Source organism: Natrix helvetica (assembly GCF_964273705.1).
Source record: "Natrix helvetica genome assembly, chromosome: 1".
In the NCBI taxonomy this organism is placed as follows: Eukaryota; Metazoa; Chordata; class Lepidosauria; order Squamata; family Natricidae; genus Natrix; species Natrix helvetica.
In genome coordinates, this window is record NC_138548.1 from 122,482,646 (window position 1) to 122,502,999 (window position 20,354).

General features: G+C 40.6%; 1 protein-coding gene across 3 annotated transcripts; it reads right to left on the reverse strand.

The window, feature by feature from the left end:
- Window positions 1-400: 400 nt before the first annotated feature.
- On the reverse strand, window positions 401-18,727 carry SMTNL1 (smoothelin like 1). 3 transcript variants are annotated; one of them, XM_081970929.1, is made up of 10 exons: window positions 18,615-18,727; window positions 14,845-14,991; window positions 13,328-13,879; window positions 11,233-11,371; window positions 10,500-10,554; window positions 8,508-8,678; window positions 6,506-6,608; window positions 4,932-5,083; window positions 2,377-2,583; window positions 401-772 (listed from the first exon to the last, which is right to left on the reverse strand). In XM_081970929.1, the coding sequence occupies exons 3-9, from the start codon at window positions 13,814-13,816 to the stop codon at window positions 2,439-2,441; spliced, it is 1,254 nt and encodes a 417-aa protein (XP_081827055.1). In that variant the 5' UTR covers window positions 13,817-13,879; window positions 14,845-14,991; window positions 18,615-18,727; the 3' UTR covers window positions 401-772; window positions 2,377-2,438. The 3 variants fall into 3 exon arrangements, with proteins under 3 accessions (XP_081827055.1, XP_081827056.1, XP_081827057.1); XM_081970930.1 differs by lacking the exon at window positions 14,845-14,991 and having other exon boundaries at window positions 18,615-18,719; XM_081970931.1 differs by lacking the exons at window positions 14,845-14,991; window positions 18,615-18,727 and adding an exon at window positions 14,638-14,781.
- Window positions 18,728-20,354: the final 1,627 nt, after the last annotated feature.

Consider the following 20,354-nt stretch of genomic DNA (forward strand, 5'->3'; position numbering starts at 1 on the left):
GTAAATCTCTGCCTCCAGTGAGGTTTTCATTGCCACACATTGAAAGCTTTGTCATTTGATGTTTCCCCAGCACTTTTCCTGTAAACCAACAAAGGAGGGACTCCCCCGTTCCCTCCAGTCAGCTTGTTTATTCTTAGCCTCTTATCTGCACAGTGTGATTTCTTTGCTCAAAGTTCAATGGTTTGGGGAGTAGCCGAATGCAGAGGAGCTTATTTCTTAGGAAACAAACATAAGATCGGGCCACATATGCCATGTTGCTCAAAGCATTCTGATATGCCCGGGCAGCGACTTCAAACACAGCATGTTTGCATTCTCCCTTGGAAACCACTCTTGTCGGCCACCTGAGTTGCCCGTTGCTAAAACAGAATGCAGCATAAAAATACAGCGTGACAGCCTTGACTTGGTACAGTTGTGCTTTAATGGAACCGGTGCCTGGTAAGGGGAAGGGTAATTGCAGCATGGGTTGCAGGAAGGCTTTTGCAATCCGAAAAGAGGACGGGAGTTGCTGATGGTAACATCTGGAAGGACAGACTGCTCCTGAGTCATGTGTCCTTGGGGCAGGCTCAGTTCTGCTTCCATAAACACCAGATGTTTGACGTGCTGACGTGACATTAACAAGCGTTCCTTTCCTGCTCTTTTTAGGTGGCAGAAGGGTGGCACATAGCAGACTTTAGTCGGGGTTAAGTAGCACTGGTCAATTCCAGTGCCATGTTCAGGAAATTGCAGAATATATATGTCTTTTAGCCTGGGTACATCCCATGTTGCATTCCATCTGAAAAATTAAAAACAAACAAACATCCAAATTTGAGGTGTCTTGGAGAAAACACAGAAGCCAAGCACAGTGGATGGTTCCAAGCATAACTTCCCCACAACTGCTATAATTTCTACAGTGTTTCTAAGTGGGTTTAAAGGCCAGCCTACCTGCCAACTGGATACAGAAGAACCATGGCCCTATCATCCTCCTCTTTTAATGACCCTCATAATCCCTTGTGGGGTGGAGTCTGGGCAACTGAATGGAGCTGAGTGTATACTGGCCAGATGCCCTTCCTGTCGCCAATGCGGAGGTTTTTTTGCAGCAGATATATTCTCATTGTGCCCAGAGAGAAATATCTGCCTCTACCTAGGATCAAACTCACAATCTCCTGATTGTGAGGTGAGAGCTCCACCTCTAGGCCACTAGAGCACTCAGAAGAACCACAGCCCTATGTTTCTTTGAAATATAGCTTTAATGTGGAAAGGATCCAGCTGTTGAATAAAGTCTTTTCCCAATCTAGAGCCCTCCATGTGTGTTGGACATGTTGACTGGGGATCTTAATGCATGAAGTCTCATATCTACAGGGCAGTGGTGAAATTTTAAAATCCAAACTGGTTCCGTGGCTGTGGCTTGGTGGGTGTGGCGTGGCTTGGTGGGCATGGCAGGGAAAGTATACTGCAAAATCTCCATTCCCACCTCACTCTGGGGCCAGCCAGAGGTGATATCTGCCAGTTCTCTGAACTACTCAAAATTTCCGCTACCGATTCTCCAGAATCTGCTGAATTTTACCCCTGCTACAGGACACATGGTCAGTCATTGCTAGAATACTCTGCTGGTTTTTTATCTTTTGCCTGGGACTACTCTTTCACAAGTAACTGTCTTTATGTGCCATTTTTACTGCACTAATATGCTCCAGATGGACCGCTAATAATCATCTAGAAGTGGAAACAGCAACATTTATTTCATTTCTAGCTATTCTGTTTATTTAAACAGAATGTTTAGAAATAAAATGGTCTTGCAGGCCAAAATGGCTTAACTTCCCAGTAATAAAAATGTTAAGATCCCTACCATCACGATGGACTTTTGTTGTCTAGTGATGAAACACCTTTAACATCTTCAAGCATTTCTTAATCATTTATGTGTTATCTTTTGTTGTTTCCCACCGATTAAAGTAGTGACATTTCCATTTAAGGAGATACTATATTACTTGGTAGCTAATAAACTAACATGGTATTGAGATCCATGAAGGAAATTATACTATATCCCAATAAGAACATCATTCCCAAATTCTGAGGGTGGGACAAAAAGAAAATATGGTAAGATTTCCAAGGAGTATGTTGAAGATTTTTAAGTTAAATATGAAACCTTACTTTTTTTAGCCCTAATATCTAAACACGTGTAAGTGTTCTGAGCCAGATGTGAAAGATGGGGGGATAGTTTAAAAACAAATTATGACTAAAATTCTTCTTTGCCATGTGCTACCAATGAGCAAGATCTCAAACCTTCTACTATTTTTTTCCATTTCTTTTGGTTTTATATAGTTGCACTTAATGTGATTCTAGAATCTAGAATTTCAAGGAGCTAGTCCCCTTTGACAACAAGAACCAGAGAACCCTTCTTACCTGCCCCATCAAGTTTTTCTATAGCTTCCAATGAACCTCAAACCAAAGCCTGGTTTGCATTTCTATTTCTTCTTGGTCTTTACTAGCCCTTTCTCCACGAAGCTGCGATAAAGTTCCTGGACATAGGTGTAGATGCACTTATTATCAGGAACACTCATGCGCACCATATCCTCCACATCCAGAAGTTGGGCACAGTCTGCATATTTCCTGGAAAAAGATGGACAAATAGTCAACTATACCCCAATGATTTGGCAAAGCAGCTTGATTATAGCCTTTCATCCCCAGAATTAAGAAGCCTTATTCTAGAGAACTGGATCAGGATGCAAAGGTTTCCAAAATCATGGTGAGATCCAAGGAGATAGTTAATTTGAACCTCTTGCCTTTTTACGTTGAATAAATTGCATTAGAGCATTAGAGCAGAGGTGTCAAATTCACGGTCTGTGAACCGGATGTGTTATGCGCTTCCCATGGCAACCCCCGGTTTAGCGTAGGAGGGGAAAAGTTGCAATACATCACGTGACAACAACATGGCACCACGAGTTTGACACCCTGCACTAGAGTCACACACTGGGAATACCACAAGTCACTGAAATTATTTTGAAACTCTGGGGAACACAATATAAATATAAAACCTACTCTTGCTTTTGATCATCTGACTATCATTTTCCTTTGTTCAATTATCTAGCAAGAACTCCTGCTTCATTTTCAGAATGGGCCCTTAACTCTGGCTATTCAAAGACTTTGAATTCTCTCCTTCAGAGCTTAGTGTTATCTTGAAGCTTTATTCAGCCTCACCAGTATACCTCACCCGTGATTTAGGATTTTAGTAAGGGGTGTCCTAAAAGCAATTGTCTGTTGCTGCTTGGTGTGAGTCTGCTGCATTTTTTTAAAAAAATGTGCTGCTTTCCTTTGTAAAGTACATCATTACTGATTATTATTTATGGTGGTTGTATACTACCTCCAAGTTCAGAGATACAATAGTGTGCATGTCAATACCACTATTGAAGGACAAGTGGGAGGTTGCTAATCAAGATTTATGTTTAACTGTTGCAGAACACAGTTCTGGTCTAGATTAGACTTTAATCTGATCCAGGGGACACTTAGGTTGTTATGATAATGTTCTTGAAGGTGTGTTGATTTCTTGAAGTTTCCTGTTTTATCAAGCTGAACAGTTAAAGTTTGATCAACTACGACATAATTACTTTTTCCTTGTAAATGTAAAGCAATCCCTACTGTGTTAAGCAGTTGTGAAGAGCTCCTTAGGAAACGTCACTATGTGCCAGTTACAATTATTTCTTTTCAAAACAAGAGATGCTAATAAGTAAAAGATAATAACTCCAGGGTTTTTAATTCTATAGTCTGGTTTCAAGCTGAGCTTTGGGTCAAACAAACTTTTTGATTCTCAGTTCTGACATTCTCATTCTAATAGATGTTAGATTCTAATTCTCATAGATGTTCTGTAGCTGGATGTTTCAATACTTCTGACTATACTTATATTCCTGATCCTGGCTATCTGAGAAGGAATATGGGCCAACCCAAAGAACTTGGGAAACTAATAGCAGATAACTTTATGGATTGGAGAAATGAAGGTCAGTCTCTTTGTAAAAGTCTGTATTCTTCTTTTAAAATTCAGGCTCTCAGCTTGATGGATCTATGTGAGTCTTAGATGGAGATGTCTAATGCTAAGTGTGAGCAAAAAAAAAGTCATTTGTCAGTGGTAAGACACCCCTGAACATTGTAAAGATAACTAGGCCATGGTCATCTTTGTTTTTCTCACAGCAATAAGATTAGATTATTGCAGTCTGCTGCATGTAGGGTTGCCTAGGGAGATTTTTCATAAACTTTAAACCTAATCCAAACTATTGCTGCTAAATATAGATGGGATTGGTGGTTAGAAATATATGATGCCAAACTTTTAGCCACCAGTCAGTTTAAAAGGAAGCTGCAAGATTTCAGATAGTACATCCCACATGGTATGGAACTCAAGTAACAGAATAAAATCTACACAACTGTACTTGCATATGAAGATAATTCTATATGTTTTTCTCTAGGTTTCCCTAGTTAGAGAGGTTATGTGAAGTAGTGGGATTCAAATAATTTAACAACTGGTTCTCTGCCCTAATGATTTCTTCCAACAATCACTTCACCAAACTACTCACAAACTTAATAGCCGGTTCTCTCGAACTGGTAGGAACTGGCTAAATGCCACCACTGGTTATGTGCCTCCCTGCCCTTTCCACATCCTGCTGCTTGTAGGAGTGGAACGCCTTTTGATCATGCTACAATTTTAATTTGTTAAAAATGGCAACATTTGCACATCTGGCAGTTTAATTGATCAGCTATTGGACACAGTTTTGATCTTTTGCAACACTGTTATTTCATATGAACTACATAAACAGTAGAGCTGGAAAGTAGGACAAAATTACTCCAGAGAATAACTTCACGCATTTACCAAGACCCCAGTGCACTTTCTGGAGGTTAGTACTCATCCCTGACTCAGCCTGCCCTATAGCTGTGGTTGTGGCCGGAGGTCTAGAATGGAAGGGAGTACTTACTCAGCAGTAGAGAAGGCCAGGGTGAAATTCTCTTTGCGATTTGCTGGGTCAAGGTTTACATAGTCAAAGGCATCAGGGAAGAACTTGTGGATGAGGGCACAGAAAGCCATGCCACTTTTCCAACTGGTAGAAAAGTTCTGAATGTCCACATGCTGAAAATGAGAAAAAGAGATATTGAGCACAAAAGGTCAACCACTTCTCCTTTTTTAGGTTTTCCTGCACTAGCAAGTGACTGAAACAGGCATTCCTGTCTATTTAATATAAACTTATCATTCTGGTAGAACACATTGTTGGATTGGAGCAAGTTGCATGAATGGATTTACTTACATATGACATGAAATAGTTATCTGTAAAACAGGGCAGCAATTGGGGAGCATTCTGAATCTAGATTATTGTGTTGACATCCTCCCCTTTTTGAGTATTGTTAATTGTAACTTGGAAGTGAAAGGAAAAATTGCAAGGACGATGGAGAATTAACTTACTGCCCCCGTGTGCTCAGCATTCTTACTTCACCTTACTTTTATACTTTAAAATTTCACATGATGCTTCCATCATTTATCTCTCAGTAATCCTTCAAGCCTGCCTGCATATTAGGTCATGGTTTGTGAAGCCACCATTTCTGATATACAGCACACATTGCACGTAGCAATGGTTTCATCTATTCACCTGGATGCTAGTGCTATTGTGATAGGCCCTGTGTTTTGCAGTACATGAATGATTAACACATAGTTCACCATTTTCACTGTGTCCTAACAGTTTCACTAAAGGTTAGGCATTATAACTTCAAAGTATCTCTACAATCTCAGTACGTGAGTTATATTGGCTTTCAACTAAGATTTTTAGTTCATGAGCTCATTCTCTTAACTCTTTGAGTGAAATTCAACATCTTAATATAAAGCATATTGAGAAAACAGTACAGGCTAAAATTGCACACATGAGTCTTCACATTCACATGATAGTGAGTATGTGCTGGCTAATAACAATAAAATACCAACAGCGCACAAAGAAGTACAGTATTTCCTGACCTAGTTCACAGAAGAGATTATTCTACTATGATCCCTCCAGGGCTTTGCCCTCCAACTCTGATCAAAAACAGGGCAAGAATTTGGAATACCATCAGAATTGAGAAATGTACACACACACATACAGAGAGAGAGAGAGAGAGAGAGGGGGGGGAGGGAGGGAGGGAGGGAGGGAGGGAGGGAGAGGGAGAGGGAGAGGGAGAATGAGAATACAAACAAAAAGTAGCATCAGAGGGCTTTGTGGGGGGCAGGTGCTACAAGTTCATAGCCTTTAACTCTGGGTAGTGATGCTTTCCCAAATACTCTTTAAAACTCAGAAAGGTGTATACTCACTTCTGAGTAAAGTATGCTGAGGTAAGTTTGCCAGAACTAGAGGAATATTGTCTTCACATCTCTTAAATTCTGATCATCCACATTGGCCTTCCTGTTGTTGCATTACTGGTGCCCCCTAAACCTGATTTCACCTTCCAAGGGAAACCAATTTGCCTACTTCACTTCACAGAAACCTTTAAGGGCACTGGACTGATTCTCATTTCATAGCTGATACCTTACTTCATAGCCACGGGTCATGGCCCGACACCATTCCAGCAACATGGTCTTCACAGTATTTGCACCTCCAGTCCTCTTGATATTGGGGGCAGGACCAGTTGCAGCCCTTTGGGAGACAATTAAGGGGAAGAAAGGGAGGGAATAGGAAGGTAGAGAATAAACAAATGTATTCTTTAATCATACACAGATCCTATGAGATTTGGCTGGTGTAAATCCCTTTCCCCCCATTACTGTCTTTTCTGCTGAGCATCCGGTGGGACAGAGATCTGCCTGATTTGTAGCAATATCTGCTATCTAATGTGATTATGTAAATATGTATGCATTTTATAATTTGTGCAAGAGAAACACTTGGTTAGAGAAAGGTTTTTTTTTTATAGAGGTGCGGAATATGATCGTGTTCTGGTGGGCTTGCCTGGCTGTGCAGACACCTCTGGAGTATAGCAGTGTGGGTTATCATTGCCCAATATCTGAAGTTTATTGTGGCAGTTTAGTCACACTCCTTAAACATGGTCTTGGATGATAATTGTGGCCAGTGCTGTCTGGGGATGATGGATATTGCTTGGGGAAGGCTGGGTTTTTATATTGTGGTAAGCCAAGTATGGGTAGCTTATCTTAGCTCTTCAGGGATTATGGAGTTTTTCTATGTTAAAAGCAGATTTGGGTGATACAGTGAGGCAAAGAAGGCAGTACTGTGTATGCTACATAAATACTGTATATGTACCTACAATTTTGGGATTTTCTTTTTGGGTTGGGGGGGGTTGTTTTTTCAATGTTAAGGTTCATTGTGTGATGAATATCCTCCATTTCCTTTGCATGACACCTTCCTTTTATTGAATGGCCCTTCAATAAAGCAGCAGTAGCATACAGTAAAGTTCTAAATACTCCCCTTCCTTAAAAGCTTTGGAAAATCAGATTTGGGTTGGGTTGTTTTTGGTTTTTGCTAATCTCTCACTTCAGCTATGTGTGAAGCACAGTTTCTTTCTTTGCTTTCTCATTGAACAGAAGGCTTGTCATACCCCTTGTCTCATAGCTTATGTTTCAGCCAGCCAAACTTGGAGAAAGCTTCTCAAGTGCAGTTATGTTGGTATGAAACCATACATTCCTGCCAGGGTTTGTTGGAATCCTACATTCATTGTCAAGGCTGATCTGGCACCATAGAAGAAGAAGAAGTCTTTCTTGGCTTCTCAGCCTTTGCCAGGACTTTCCCCAAAGCAATCCATCCATTGCAATGACCAGCCAGATAGCAAGCTGTCTTGACTAATGTTGTGTAAACCACAGGTAGTCCTCGACTTACAACAGTTCATTTAGTAATAGTTCAAAGTTCCTACAACACTGAAAAAAGTGACTTATGACCATTTTTAGCAGTAACGACCTTTGCAGCATCGCCATGATCAAAATTCGAATGCTTGGCAACTGGTTCATACTTATGACCGTTGCTGTGCCCCCAGGTCATTTGATCGCCTTTGGTGACCTTCTGACAAGCAAAGTCAATGGGGAAGCCAGATTCACTTAACAAACAGGTTAGTGACTTATCAACCGCAGTGATTCACCTAACAAGTGAGGCAAGGGAGGCAAGCAGTGGATGGCACTGAATTAGACAGTATGATAAACACATTTGGGAGTTGCATACTGTGAGAATGAAATGAAGCACATTAAGGTTGTTTTGCAAATGGAACAAATTATCATCCGGAGGAGCTCAATGCACAACCTATTTTAGGGCTTATGTTAAATTATTCAGTTGTTTTCAGTCTCAAAATGTCTGGAAACCATGCCGCAGAGTTTCATTGGTAAGACAGGCAGGCCACATACAGCTGGAGAGCTACTGCCCTCTCCAGTGCTAAGACATAATATAATTGCCTTGGTTTCGGATTACTGTAAGGCATGCATTTAGCCCTCATGTTTTGTAAGCTAAACTACAGAAAGGTTTATCGGTGTATCCATCAGCAGGGCTGAACAAACTGTAGTGAAACGAGCTATTGCAGAAGCTGAGATGCAACGGCCTTACCCTCCAAACTTCTCCACAATGGCTTTGCGGGACTGTCCCCTGGGTGGCATCCTCGGCCTTGTTATCTCTCTCCGGTCAAAAGCGGGCCTCTTCTTTTTCTCTTTGGCAGCAGCTGCTTCCTCTGGTGCAGCAGAAGGGGGCTCTTTCTCTCCCTTCAGGGCAGCTTCAGGGCTGAGAACCAGAAATAAAAACACCCTGAGTCCAAAACGCTGGAGAAGAAGTGACACCAGGTGAGTCTCTATCCTGGGCATTCAGGGAGAGTCTCTCAGAAGAGATGGGTGTGGTGCAGAGGTGGTATTCAGCTGGTTCTCTCCGGTTTGGGAGAACCGGTAGTGGCGGCTATGGGAAGCTCCGCCCACCTGTCCTGATGTAATTTGCGAGGACTGCGCATGCACAGAAGGCGGTGCTCATGTGTAGACACGGCGCGTGCGAGCAAAGTGAGAGAGTGTGCATGCTCACATTTGTGAACTGGTAGGGAAAGTAAGTGAATCCCACCACTGGTGTGGTGGCTTAGAAAGGGGAAATCCTCTTTCTGCCTGCTCTTCAATAAAGAATACCAACAGTTTGGCTCATGGTTCCTTAGAAAATCATGGTGTTAATCCCCATATCTTGCAGCTAGAAATGTGAAGATCCGAGCAAAAGCTGAAACACTACCGTCTCCAGTTTGGACTTCTTCCCAATTTTTCTCATTCACCACTCCAATGTTTCTCTTTGCCCTTCCCAATTTTCTGAACGTTCACATATTTATTAGCATCCTCCCTTGATTTGACCTTTCATCTATTAGGGCCAGAAGGTGAAGTTCTAGCTCCAGCACTTCCAGAAAGCATCTGTTTGGGAAGACTACTGGGAGTTAATGCTTTGGATGCCTGACATCAGGGATGGGCTGCTATAGGTTCACCCGGGCTCAGGAGAACCCGTAGCTAACGTTATGGCTGGTTCGGAGAACCTCCAAATTCCACCCCTGGCTGGCCCCGCCCAGCCCACCCTGCCCCTTCCAGGAGTCTCCATGCGGCCCGTTTTGGATGTGAGGTAAGTGCAGGCCCTGCACGGAGGCTCAGAGAGGGGGGAAAACAGGCCTCCCAGAAGCTCTGGAAAGCCTCTAGAGCCCAGCAGAGGCAGTTTTTCCCCTTCTAGAGGCTCGAGGAAAGCCTCCCCCTCTGCCATGGTGCAGGAGGCCAACTAGGCCACGCCCACCATGGCCATGCCCACTGAGCAACCGGGCAATAAACCCGTTGCTGAAATTTTTGAAGCCCACCCCTGCCTGACATCATATCCTCATCGCACTGCTCTCCTCCAAGCTTTAAGAATCTTTTCAGCAACCAATTAATGGCCACAGAAGGGTATGTATTAGAAATGTGAAGTCCTTGATAGCAGCTTGGAGGCCAGGGTTTAATCTTTGGAGGGAACAGTTCTCCTCGCTGTTACTATTATTTCTTGTCCCATTTTGGTTATCCCCGCCGTTACTGAATTTTGCTTTCTGAGTGCCCCCTGCAGAGTAAAAAGTTGTAATGCAGCCTCTGGGATGGACAAAAGATACAGAATTGCTGATAGACAATGATTTGCAGTCAATTGCCAAGGATCCTTTTCTCCCCATAGTTTTTAAAAAAGGAGCCATCAATTTACCCCTGCTTTCTTCCTTCTGTATCTAATGATAGACCTGAAATGGGCGGGGGGGGGGTGAACTTTGCGGAAGAAAGGCTCGTGTGTTTAACAGTATGAGCTATATTTAACTCTGAAATTCAATCTGCTCCTCACTACTTCAATTCTTAGATGTATATTTATTTATTTAGAAATTTTATTTCCTGTCCATCTCATATTCAGTGATTATGGATATATCTTTTGCATCAGGTTCTGATAAGCAATTATCAGGCTTGTAGCCATCTACCCCAATGTATCTTGCAAACCTGAATCTTGCCCATCTCAATTGTAGCCCACCTACATTTGTAGATGGACAAGTACAAAATGCAGAAAGGCTTCCAGAGCTTATCTCACCTGGTGATTTCTGTTGGAGCAGCTTCTGGAGTAGTAGCTGGTGGAGTAATGCCACCTAGATTGGATTACAGACATGTGGATTATTAGTTTTTCTTACCTTGTGGATGAACCTCTGTCCCATGTCTGAACTGTGGTCTCTTTAATCTCCTCTGTATCTTTCCCTCATCCATGCTTTGCAGTATAGAAAATAGCAGCAGACGGTTTCATAAATCATTACAGGGAAATGGAGAAAAAATCAGCCTGATGGGGGCAGGGGGAAAAATTGGAATTCCTGCTTACAAGGTATCAGTGAAGGTCATGAGAAAAATGTCTTCAGAAGGACTGAGTAGTAATGCTGGAAGTTATGAAGTTTAGAAACATTAATTGTGGAGGGTTTTGTTATTGTTTCTTCACGGGCCATAGAATGATTTACTCAGGATTAAGGTCCAGGCAGACTTTTTAGGATAAAGGGAGGGCAATTAATTTCCCCAAGGGGATACATGAGAAACTGGGGCTGTTGTGGAGGGCCACTGATGTTGCCCTGCACCTGGAGCCCCGCTCTGCCACCCCACTGATGCCACAGGTTGGAGACGGATAGACAAAGGGTCAGATGTTGCCCATAAAATACCTAAGTCTGTTCTAAGAGGTATTATTATAAGCAAGAATTCCCAGTGTATCACTTCTCCTTTTAGTCTGTTCTGTTCCGCTTTAGTGTATTTGGTCTTCTCAGTTTGCTGAATGATGTTTTCCTTACCTGTCTCCAAACCTTTGAGCTCGGTTGGGCTTTGTGGACTTGATTCAGGAGAATGAGGAGGGAATTCTGGCCAGAATTCCTCCTCTTCCTCCTCAGGTTCTGGTGAAAGAGGCTCATCAGAAGTGCTGCCAGTTTGACCCTGCAGGTAGGGAAGGAGGATGGGGAAAATCAACCAGATTAATTTCTTTCCTCATTTGATTTTCTAGGTTTATATTCTGCCTTACCTTCAGCATCTCAAAGCAGCACGCATAGTATTCTCTTCTCCCATAATAATTCTCATTGTGATTAGGTTGGGCAGAGAAAAAGAGATTGTCCCGAAGTCATCTAATGCACTTCCTTCAGTTTGAGATGCTCCGGTCTCCCCCAGTCTAAATCCTTAAGCACTGCAGCTCTTTTAAAGTTCTTGTTTTGTTATGTATTCATATATTGATAATAAGACAAACAAACAGAAATGATAGTTTACAAACTTCTACATACATGGATTTCCTCTTTCTATTGAAAATCTTTCCTTGCTATTTTTCCCTTGTGTTTTCTAGCCTAAGGAGCAATAGTTTATCCAGTTATTACAGAGTGGGAAATTCTGACTTCTTCTAATCAGTTTCACAATGTAAGCAATGTAAGAATTCATATTTTTTTTTGCTCAGTTTTAAATATACAGTATTGTACCTTTTGTAAACTCATCTGGTAAAATCTCATCAACATTTCCTGTAGGCTTCAAGTCATTTTTCCAAAGGATGTTAGAAAGGCAATAGTTAATACTAATGATATATAGGTTAGGTAAAGCTAAAGGTTTCCCTCACACATATGTGCTAGTCGTTCCCGACCCTAGGGAGCAGTGCTCATCTCCATTTTAAAACCGAAGAGCCAGCGCTGTCTGAAGATGTCTCTGTGGTAATGTGGCCAGCATGACTAAATGCTGAAGGTGCATGGAACGCTGTTACCTTCCCACTAAAGGTGGTTCCTATTTTTCTACTTGCATTTTTACATGCTTTCGAACTGCTAGCTTGGCAGAAGCTGGAACAATAACAGAAGCTCACTCTGTTACACAGCACTAGGGATTCGAACTGCCAAACTGCTGACTTTTTTGATCAACAAGCTCAGTGTCATAGCCACTGAGCCACTTGATATATAGGTTAGTTTTGCATTTTCAGCTCATTTTAAATAGTAGTAGGAAGGTTCTGCATAATTTAAGAGTTCTACAAAGCAATAATGTAATTTTCTTTTTAAAAAATTGCATCCAAAGTTTCCCAATTTCACTTATAAGTAAGTAATGCTAGTTTAAAGTGATCTCCTATTTTCATAAGCTCAAAGAAACCTCTAGAGGTTGCTATGCAACTATAGAACAAGGACAACCGTAATTTTTCTCACTCCTCCTGACTGTCTTTTTAAATTTTAAATTTTAATTGTACATTGGGTCTTTTACAATTGGGGTATTTTAATGGGGATTTTAACTGTCTAAATGTTGTAATTGGTTACCTCCTCCGTGCATGTGTGTCTCTGTATTTTTGTATGTTTATGTGTTTGTGCACATGTTTCTATGTTCTATATGCCCATTGTACGCCGCCCCGAGTCCTGCCTGGAAAGGGAGCGGCTAATAAATTCAAATTTATTATTATTATTATTACAAACTCCCTCCCTCCCTCCCTCCCTCCCTCCCTCCCTTCCTTCCTTCCTTCCTTCCTTCCTTCCTTCCTTCCTTCTTACTAACTTTACAACTGTAGTGATTCATTTAACAATAAAAATTTGAGCTCAATTGTGATCATAAGTTGAAAACTTCCTGTATAATAAAACTTGTCTTACTGTAAGTTTTGTATTTGTATGTTGTAAACATAATATAAGCTGGCACATAGCTAAAGGGAAACAAATTAAAATTAGTGACAGACATATATAAGTCTGGGTAAGTGTATCTTGTCTATTTGCCCACCAACATAAAGTTACATAGACTAAAATAATGTGACATGAAAATATAAGGGCAAGAAGGATAAAAATACTCCTGGTGTTTTATAGAAAAAAAGTGACAGGAGCTTGAAAGAAGCTCTTTCTCTTGAAAGAAAAGAAGCAAATGACTACCATTTGAAATGCATTCTGTTCTCACCTCTTCCTTGGCATTTTTCTTCAAAACATCAGCCTTTTCCCCTTCCTCTTTCTGTAGGTCTTCTGGTTTTCCAGAAGCATCATCTTTGGTCTCGGACACACCTTCAGATTCTGGTTGGCTGCTGTCTTTGGTTGTCTTCTCCTTCTGGCTTGCCTTGGATGCTACCTCTTTTTCAGATTTAGAAGCTTCTTCTGTAGATTCTTCCTTCTGCTTTGCCTCAAGTCCAGCAGACTCAGTTTCCCCAGCCTCCTTCTCTCCATGCACCTCATTCTCAGCAGCCATCTTTGCTTTCTCTGCTTCATTTGCATCATCCACCTCTTTCCCAGTTTCTTCTGCAAACTTTCTGTTCTCTTTAGCTTCTTTCTCACCAGTTTCTGCTTTTCCTGCCTCACTCTCCTCTTCAAGTGCATTTTGAGTCATTTCTGACTTCTGCTGCAGCCTGTTGATCTGCTGGTTTTTCTCTTGTTCCTTGGTGTCTCCAGCCTCCATAATACCAGGTTTCTCTGTTGTTCCAATGGAGTGCAAAGTAAGTGGCCTATTGACGCTCCACTCCTGGAAATATATAGTGAAAAAAAACAAACATGAGATCTCAGTGTTAAAGGTTTCCACTTTTTTTACACAAATTAGTAATGTATATTGTAACTGTTAATTTGTCCCAACTGCTTGGGCAATCCTTGGCATCTCTAATTCACAATTAAATGTGTGATCTGACTCTTTTGAAAAGCTGAGGGCATTTAATGTGATGAGGGACTATTCACTCAGAGAAGTTGTGTGTGTGTGTGTGTGTGTGTGTGTGTGTGTGTGTGTGTGAATTGCACTGAATACATTTTATTCCTTAAGATCTACTGTAGATGCCAGGAGGAGGAATATGGAAGAGGTTAATTTCACAAAACCTTTCTTCTAAAGTATATGACATACAGCTAAGAAAATTCTATAGCTATTGCCAAACTGGAGGTTTTGATGTGCTGAAAATCACCTTACATAGTAATCACATCCAAGGCAGTAAAAACACCTTGCTATTCTCTGCACTTCTTCTGTATTTCAGAACAATTGGATCATAAGCTTCGTATGAGCCATTAGAACTATATTAAAGTTTTCAGAACTGCAGTTGCATAACCTCCTTTATTGGACATTCTAGTGCAAGTGGGGCTGCATTTGTGTGCATCCCCCTATGCTTCTGAACAAAGGAAACATGACCTGCAATCTCATATTTAAATGTGGATTAACACAGAACCTGGCAACATGTGCTTTAATCCACCCTTCTTTGAGTATTAACAGGCAGAACTCTGCGCGCTGCTAAACTCACCAACCTCTATCTGGGTTAATCCGGTACATTTTTCTGCCTATGACAGGGTAGCAAATATTTCTCATCCCCAGCATAGATACATGGTGTTATTCCAAGTAAATTCAGTATAAAGTCTTTTGGCGTGTAAGGCAACAATCCTGTAGACAATCTCCTCTTCCTATGGCAGTAAAAACACAGCAGTCATAAAAGTTTTAGAAGTTGCTATTCTTGCCTCTTTTTCTCCTAATGGTGTGATTGGTCCCGTCTGAGAACACTTCAAAGCAGCAAACTATCTGAAGCACAAGATAGGTCCTCGGAGGCTGGGAAACTCCTGTCCTCTTCTTTTCTTCTCACTTAGTAAATCATCTTTAAATAAAACCTGCCAATGAAGTCCAGGAACAGCCAGTGACTCAGACATGGAAAGAGCAAGAGGCAGTTCTGGGGAAAAGGGGGCAGGTGAGTTACTGTAACACTAACTAAAAATACCCTCCTGACATTTGCAAAGACAGTGAAGAGGTCAGGATGCCTAGAAGTCTCTTAGCTCATTTCGCTTGGTACCCCATTATTCTTCCATGGGCTGTAACTCCATATTCTATTGAAAGCAATGGATATATTTTTTTGTTTACCTTTTTTTTTTATTTGGTTTGTCCAGCATGTATGAGAAAACAAGTATAAGTATGAACATAACATGTAAACATATAAATACCCCGTTTCCCTGAAAATAAGACCTCCCCGGATAATAAGCCCAATTGGGCTTTTGCGCGCATGCGCTAAAATAAGCCCTCCCCGAAAATATTGCAGCACAGCAGCAGCCATGTGGTGACCACGCTTGCCACCTCCTGCACGTCAAAAATAATAAGACCTCCCTGAAAATGAGGCCGTGTTTATTTCGGGGAAACATGGTATAAGCAGATATAAGTATATACATAAGAAATGAGTACAGATAAATGGGGACAGTAGGACAGGGACGTTGGCACGCTGCTGCGCTTATGCATGCCCCCTTACAGACCTCTTAGGAATGGGGTAACAGTTTAAGGTTAAAGTTTTGGGGATTTGAGGAGGTAACAACAGAGTCAGGTAGTGCATTCCAGGCATTGACGACTCTGTTGCTGAAGTCGTATTTTCTGCAATCAAGTTTGGATTGCAGAAAATCAAAATCAAATTTGTTAGTTTTTAATTTCTAAACACATAGTAGTTTAGTTTAAAAAAACACACCACAGTGGTTAGAATTCAGTACTGCAGGGCTAACTCACTGCTCACTCCAGGAGTTCAATTCTTTTTTAAAAAGTTTTTTATCTTTTTTTTTAATTTTTCATACAAATAACCACACGTATACCATTACATCATATCCAACACTATTTTGTATGGTTCAATATTATAGAGGGAAGAAAGGAGGTAGGGAGGAGGAGAGAGAGAGAGAAGAGGCAAGAAAGCGATGGATAGAGTATAAACATGGTGTATGGAAAGCAGAAGAGCAAATGATAGCCTTTGGGGGTTGATGGTAAGGTGTTCAATTCTGAATAGCTCAAGGTTGACTCAGCCTTCCATCCTTCTGAGGGCCCAGATTGTTTGGGGCAATAGGCTGACTCTGTAAACTGCTTAGAGAGGGCCATAAAGCACTGTGAAGAGGTATATAAATCTAAGTGCTATTGCTATTGCTCTGACAGTAAAAGTGCTCTTTCAGTTAAAAAAAGCCACACTGTTTATTATTTGTTCTTTATGTCCATGCTTTTGCTATCCTGTTTGCTCAATATATAATAATAATAATAATAAAATTTTATTTGTTAGCCGCACCCTCTCCCGAAGGATATGAATTGTAGGGGAAGCTTCCTATTGCTTTCAGGGAAAAAAAAACTTTTTCCTGAAAAAGTGAGTGAGAGAGGAAGAGCTACAAGAAAAAAGGCCTCACTGAACAATGATGACTGGGTGTAATTTGTCTAAAGATGGGAATTTTATGTAATCATCCAAAGAATCATTGACAGGTAACTGTGTATGTCCATTGACTGGTTCCAAACATATTTTTCCTACTTTGTTTTCAGCCAATCCCCCCTCAGGGGTCATGCTTCCTGAACTATGCTCATGTTCTTCTCTTTCATCTTCACATTTCTGGTTTGGATTTCCAGTGACATAGTCATAACTCAGTCACACTGCAGCATCTGTAGAAATCCCTAGGTGCCCTTTCATTGTAGGACTTTACTAAAGTATGAGAATATCCCTAACAAACACACTTGGGAGAAATAGATTTTTTTGCTCAGCCAAGAGATAGCACTTAGCTGACCTCAGATGATTTAAGAATGCTAAAGAGAGAGGAGCTTATTGGAATCAGGATGGGAGAAGTCAGGACTGTAGCCAGGACTGGGAAATTGAAAAAGCATCCTGGAAGGGTAATGGCAAATCATTTTTGTAGTGCTAATAAGATACATCCACAAAGTTATCAAGAATTGAATCAGATTTAAGGGAAGTGTCAGAGTATGCCTGCTGGGATAATGGTGCAAATTTCACTTCTCTACTGGAACTATAGATACAATCACTAAGTGATTGAATAGATCACAGTTCGAATAGATTAAAAACCATCTCACTGAAGAAAGAAATTATTAAAACCTGTGCATGCCAGTCAACCAGAATATGGGGCATTATTTGGGCTAGATGCTGAATATTGTGGTAAATGCTGGATGATTGAGTATTACTGCCTGCTTTATTCTTCTCCTTCTAATACCAGTTGATGTCTTTCCAACCTTTGAATATGCAGACATGCCATAAATTCCCAGAAACCAAACCAACTAAAATCTGCAACTATGGGCAAATCCTAAACAGTATAGTCCTGTGTAACTTTCTTGAAATTGGTTTATATGAGATTTGTACCAACTTTGGTGTGCTTATTTCTCTCTTCAAAAAAAACAGAAGGTTCTGTGCCTTGCTGACTTGCATGCATTTTAAATTTAAAATGATTTACAGCTCTATGAATAATCAGTTTAAACTGAAGATATATTCCAAAACTCAGTGAGAGTTCCATCATAGAGCATTTGGCTATTTTCCTTCATGCATCAGTTTTCTCAGACGTGTCTCCATTGTAAAAAAAAGTGAGATTCTTGGCCTTCAACACTACACAATAAACAGAAATTCAAATGGTGTACCTTCCAAAATATACCTTTACCACTAAGAATACTAAGAAGTCACAGATTCAGAGGAATAGAGACAACACATTTATCTTTTATCTGAGGAAAAGGATTGCCTAACTTAGCTTTCAATGAATCTTTAGGCTGAATATTCCAAAATAATCTCAGATGTATAGTAAAAGCACTTTTTTAAGAAGAAGAACAAGGATTCCATACAGCATATAAAAAGGCAACATAAAAGTAATCAGCAATAAAACACAAAGCACAGGAAAATAATGAGGAATAAAATAGGTTGGATAATATATATTTGGTTTAAAGACTCAGTGAAATCAAAATCTCTGGGTGTGCTCTGAAATAACTAGAATAAACACCAGCTGAGTCTTTTTGATCAACTAATGCCACGGCCAGAGTGCCATCCACGAGAAGGCTCTGTTTCTGGCCATTACTTGTCACCCTGAAATGTGGTCCATCTTTTCTCTTTTGAAGAACTCTCAGCATCATACACTTCATTACTTTTCTTCTTTTCTAGTTCTCAGTGTTCTTCAGTGAATACTTTAAAGAATAGCTAATTGCCATACATAACATTCTTCTTATGTCTCCTAAATTTTGGGGTGGGGATAGGGAGATAGGCGAACAGGATATGCATTTAAGTGTAACTTCACCATGAGGTTTCCCTCCCATTTCTAGTTCTCCTTCCAGAGTTTAAGAATCCTACCTGAGCTCTTTAGGACCTGAACATGGTGTAGGAGTTATCAGATGGACATCTCCTTATATCTTGGGAATAAACACTTAGAGTCACACCTAGGAACAGTTCTTTAGCGAGCCCAGAGTCTACTACGGACCATTTAGAAAGATGACGATGCCTTAGAAATCAAACTTCACCTACCTTTTGGCAGGTCCTTCCCCGAGGCTAGCTGATTTTCTTCGTGTCTTCTTTCTCCTGGCTTCTTCTGCCAGTATCTCAATCCCCACTCCTATTGCTATGCCTGCCTGCAGCATTTCTCTCATTGTTTACTACTCTGTTGATACAGCCACCCTCCACTCTGTGATGGGTAACTAAACACTCCTATTTTTATCAGGGAACCAGCAGGTGCTTCTTTCAATCATAGCCCCTTCTTCTCAGAAGGGCCAAATGGAGCTAGGACAAGGTAAAGAGTGATAGCTGCTAGCAGCTTCTTAGCAGTTCAGCTCAACATTTAAGGGAACCACCAGAAAGAACTATTTTTCTCTTTTAGGGGGCAAGTGATGTCTAGCGAGCTGCCTGTAAGAGATTTTTCAGTCTCTTGAGGCATCAGCTGTATGGGAGAATACTCCAGTGCTATTAATAATATACACTGTTTCCATAGCCTTTTGTCATTTCTGATAAACACAGACATTCGAAGGAAATTTGAAAGGTGGCCTACAGGGATTCAAAGAACATTTATATAAAAAGCAAAGGAAACTGCCAGAATACTTTTAAAAAGAAGACATATCCTTAAGAGGATAGAAGGAGCTGTAGAAGTATATGAAATGTCTCCATTTAGAGCAGAACTGCCATTTACTTCCCTTTTGTTAGTTAATGCATAAGATGTTTTGGGTTTCGGTAAGAGGAGAAAAATTCTAAATAAATAAAAGCAGGAATCCAGGCTCTAGTGCTTTTTCTTCCCCATTGAGGATTAGAGATGATACAATGCAGGATGTTGGGTGAACCGGTTTTGCCATGCTTCATTTTTGCACTCTCTTTAGGAAGGGTTTAACACCACAGAAGCCCCAGGGCACTCTCTATTATTCTTGAAAAGCAGTCAATTTCACAGAAATGGAGAATGTCTGAAGGAATATTGACACTTCACCATTCTGAATGAAGTTGAATATTTAGTTTCATCAAGAGACAAGTGCGCTCACTCATCTTGGATAAAGCAAAGAGAGCTCTGCTTGAATTATTTTAAGTTGATATTGTAGCTTACATATCAAAAAATTGAGATACCTGGGGATTTTGATACATTATATATAAAGTATGAAAACAAAGCATGTTTGCGGTTGAAACTAACCTTCATTCTATCTCCTTTCAACGTGGATTCTCACTGGCTTCAGTGGAACAATATCTATTAGGAATGGTTAGAGTTGAAGCCTTCTTCTAAGAGACGTGCTAACTGTGCAGATCATATTTAGCATTTATATAGCAATTTCCAGGGACACAATGTCAAAAAAACACATTCATATTATGTTTTGGGCAAATATGTTTTTGAATATCATCACTTCAATTAGGTTTCCTTGAAGAAAAAAATATTCTACAATAGCATTATGTTGCACTGGCCACGCAAGTTGCACAAATATTGTCAACACTCTTTTTTCCATCTTTCACAACCTGGCAGAAAGTATTTGCTGTAAACACTGCTATGGGAACAAAACTGAGATAGCTCTCTGCTGGAAGGAACTCATGGTTTAAATATATGATTTGCCAAGGACTCTGGTAGACTTAGTTTATGATGTGATCCTGGGGTGACAGTGAAAATCTGGTGAAAACTATGGGATTAACATCTTCAGTATGACAGTCACACAAGTCCACTTGGTTTTACCCACGTATTCATTTCCGAAGCCACTCTGACGCCTTGTGGCCAAACAAGGCCAAGTTCCTAAAATAGACTAT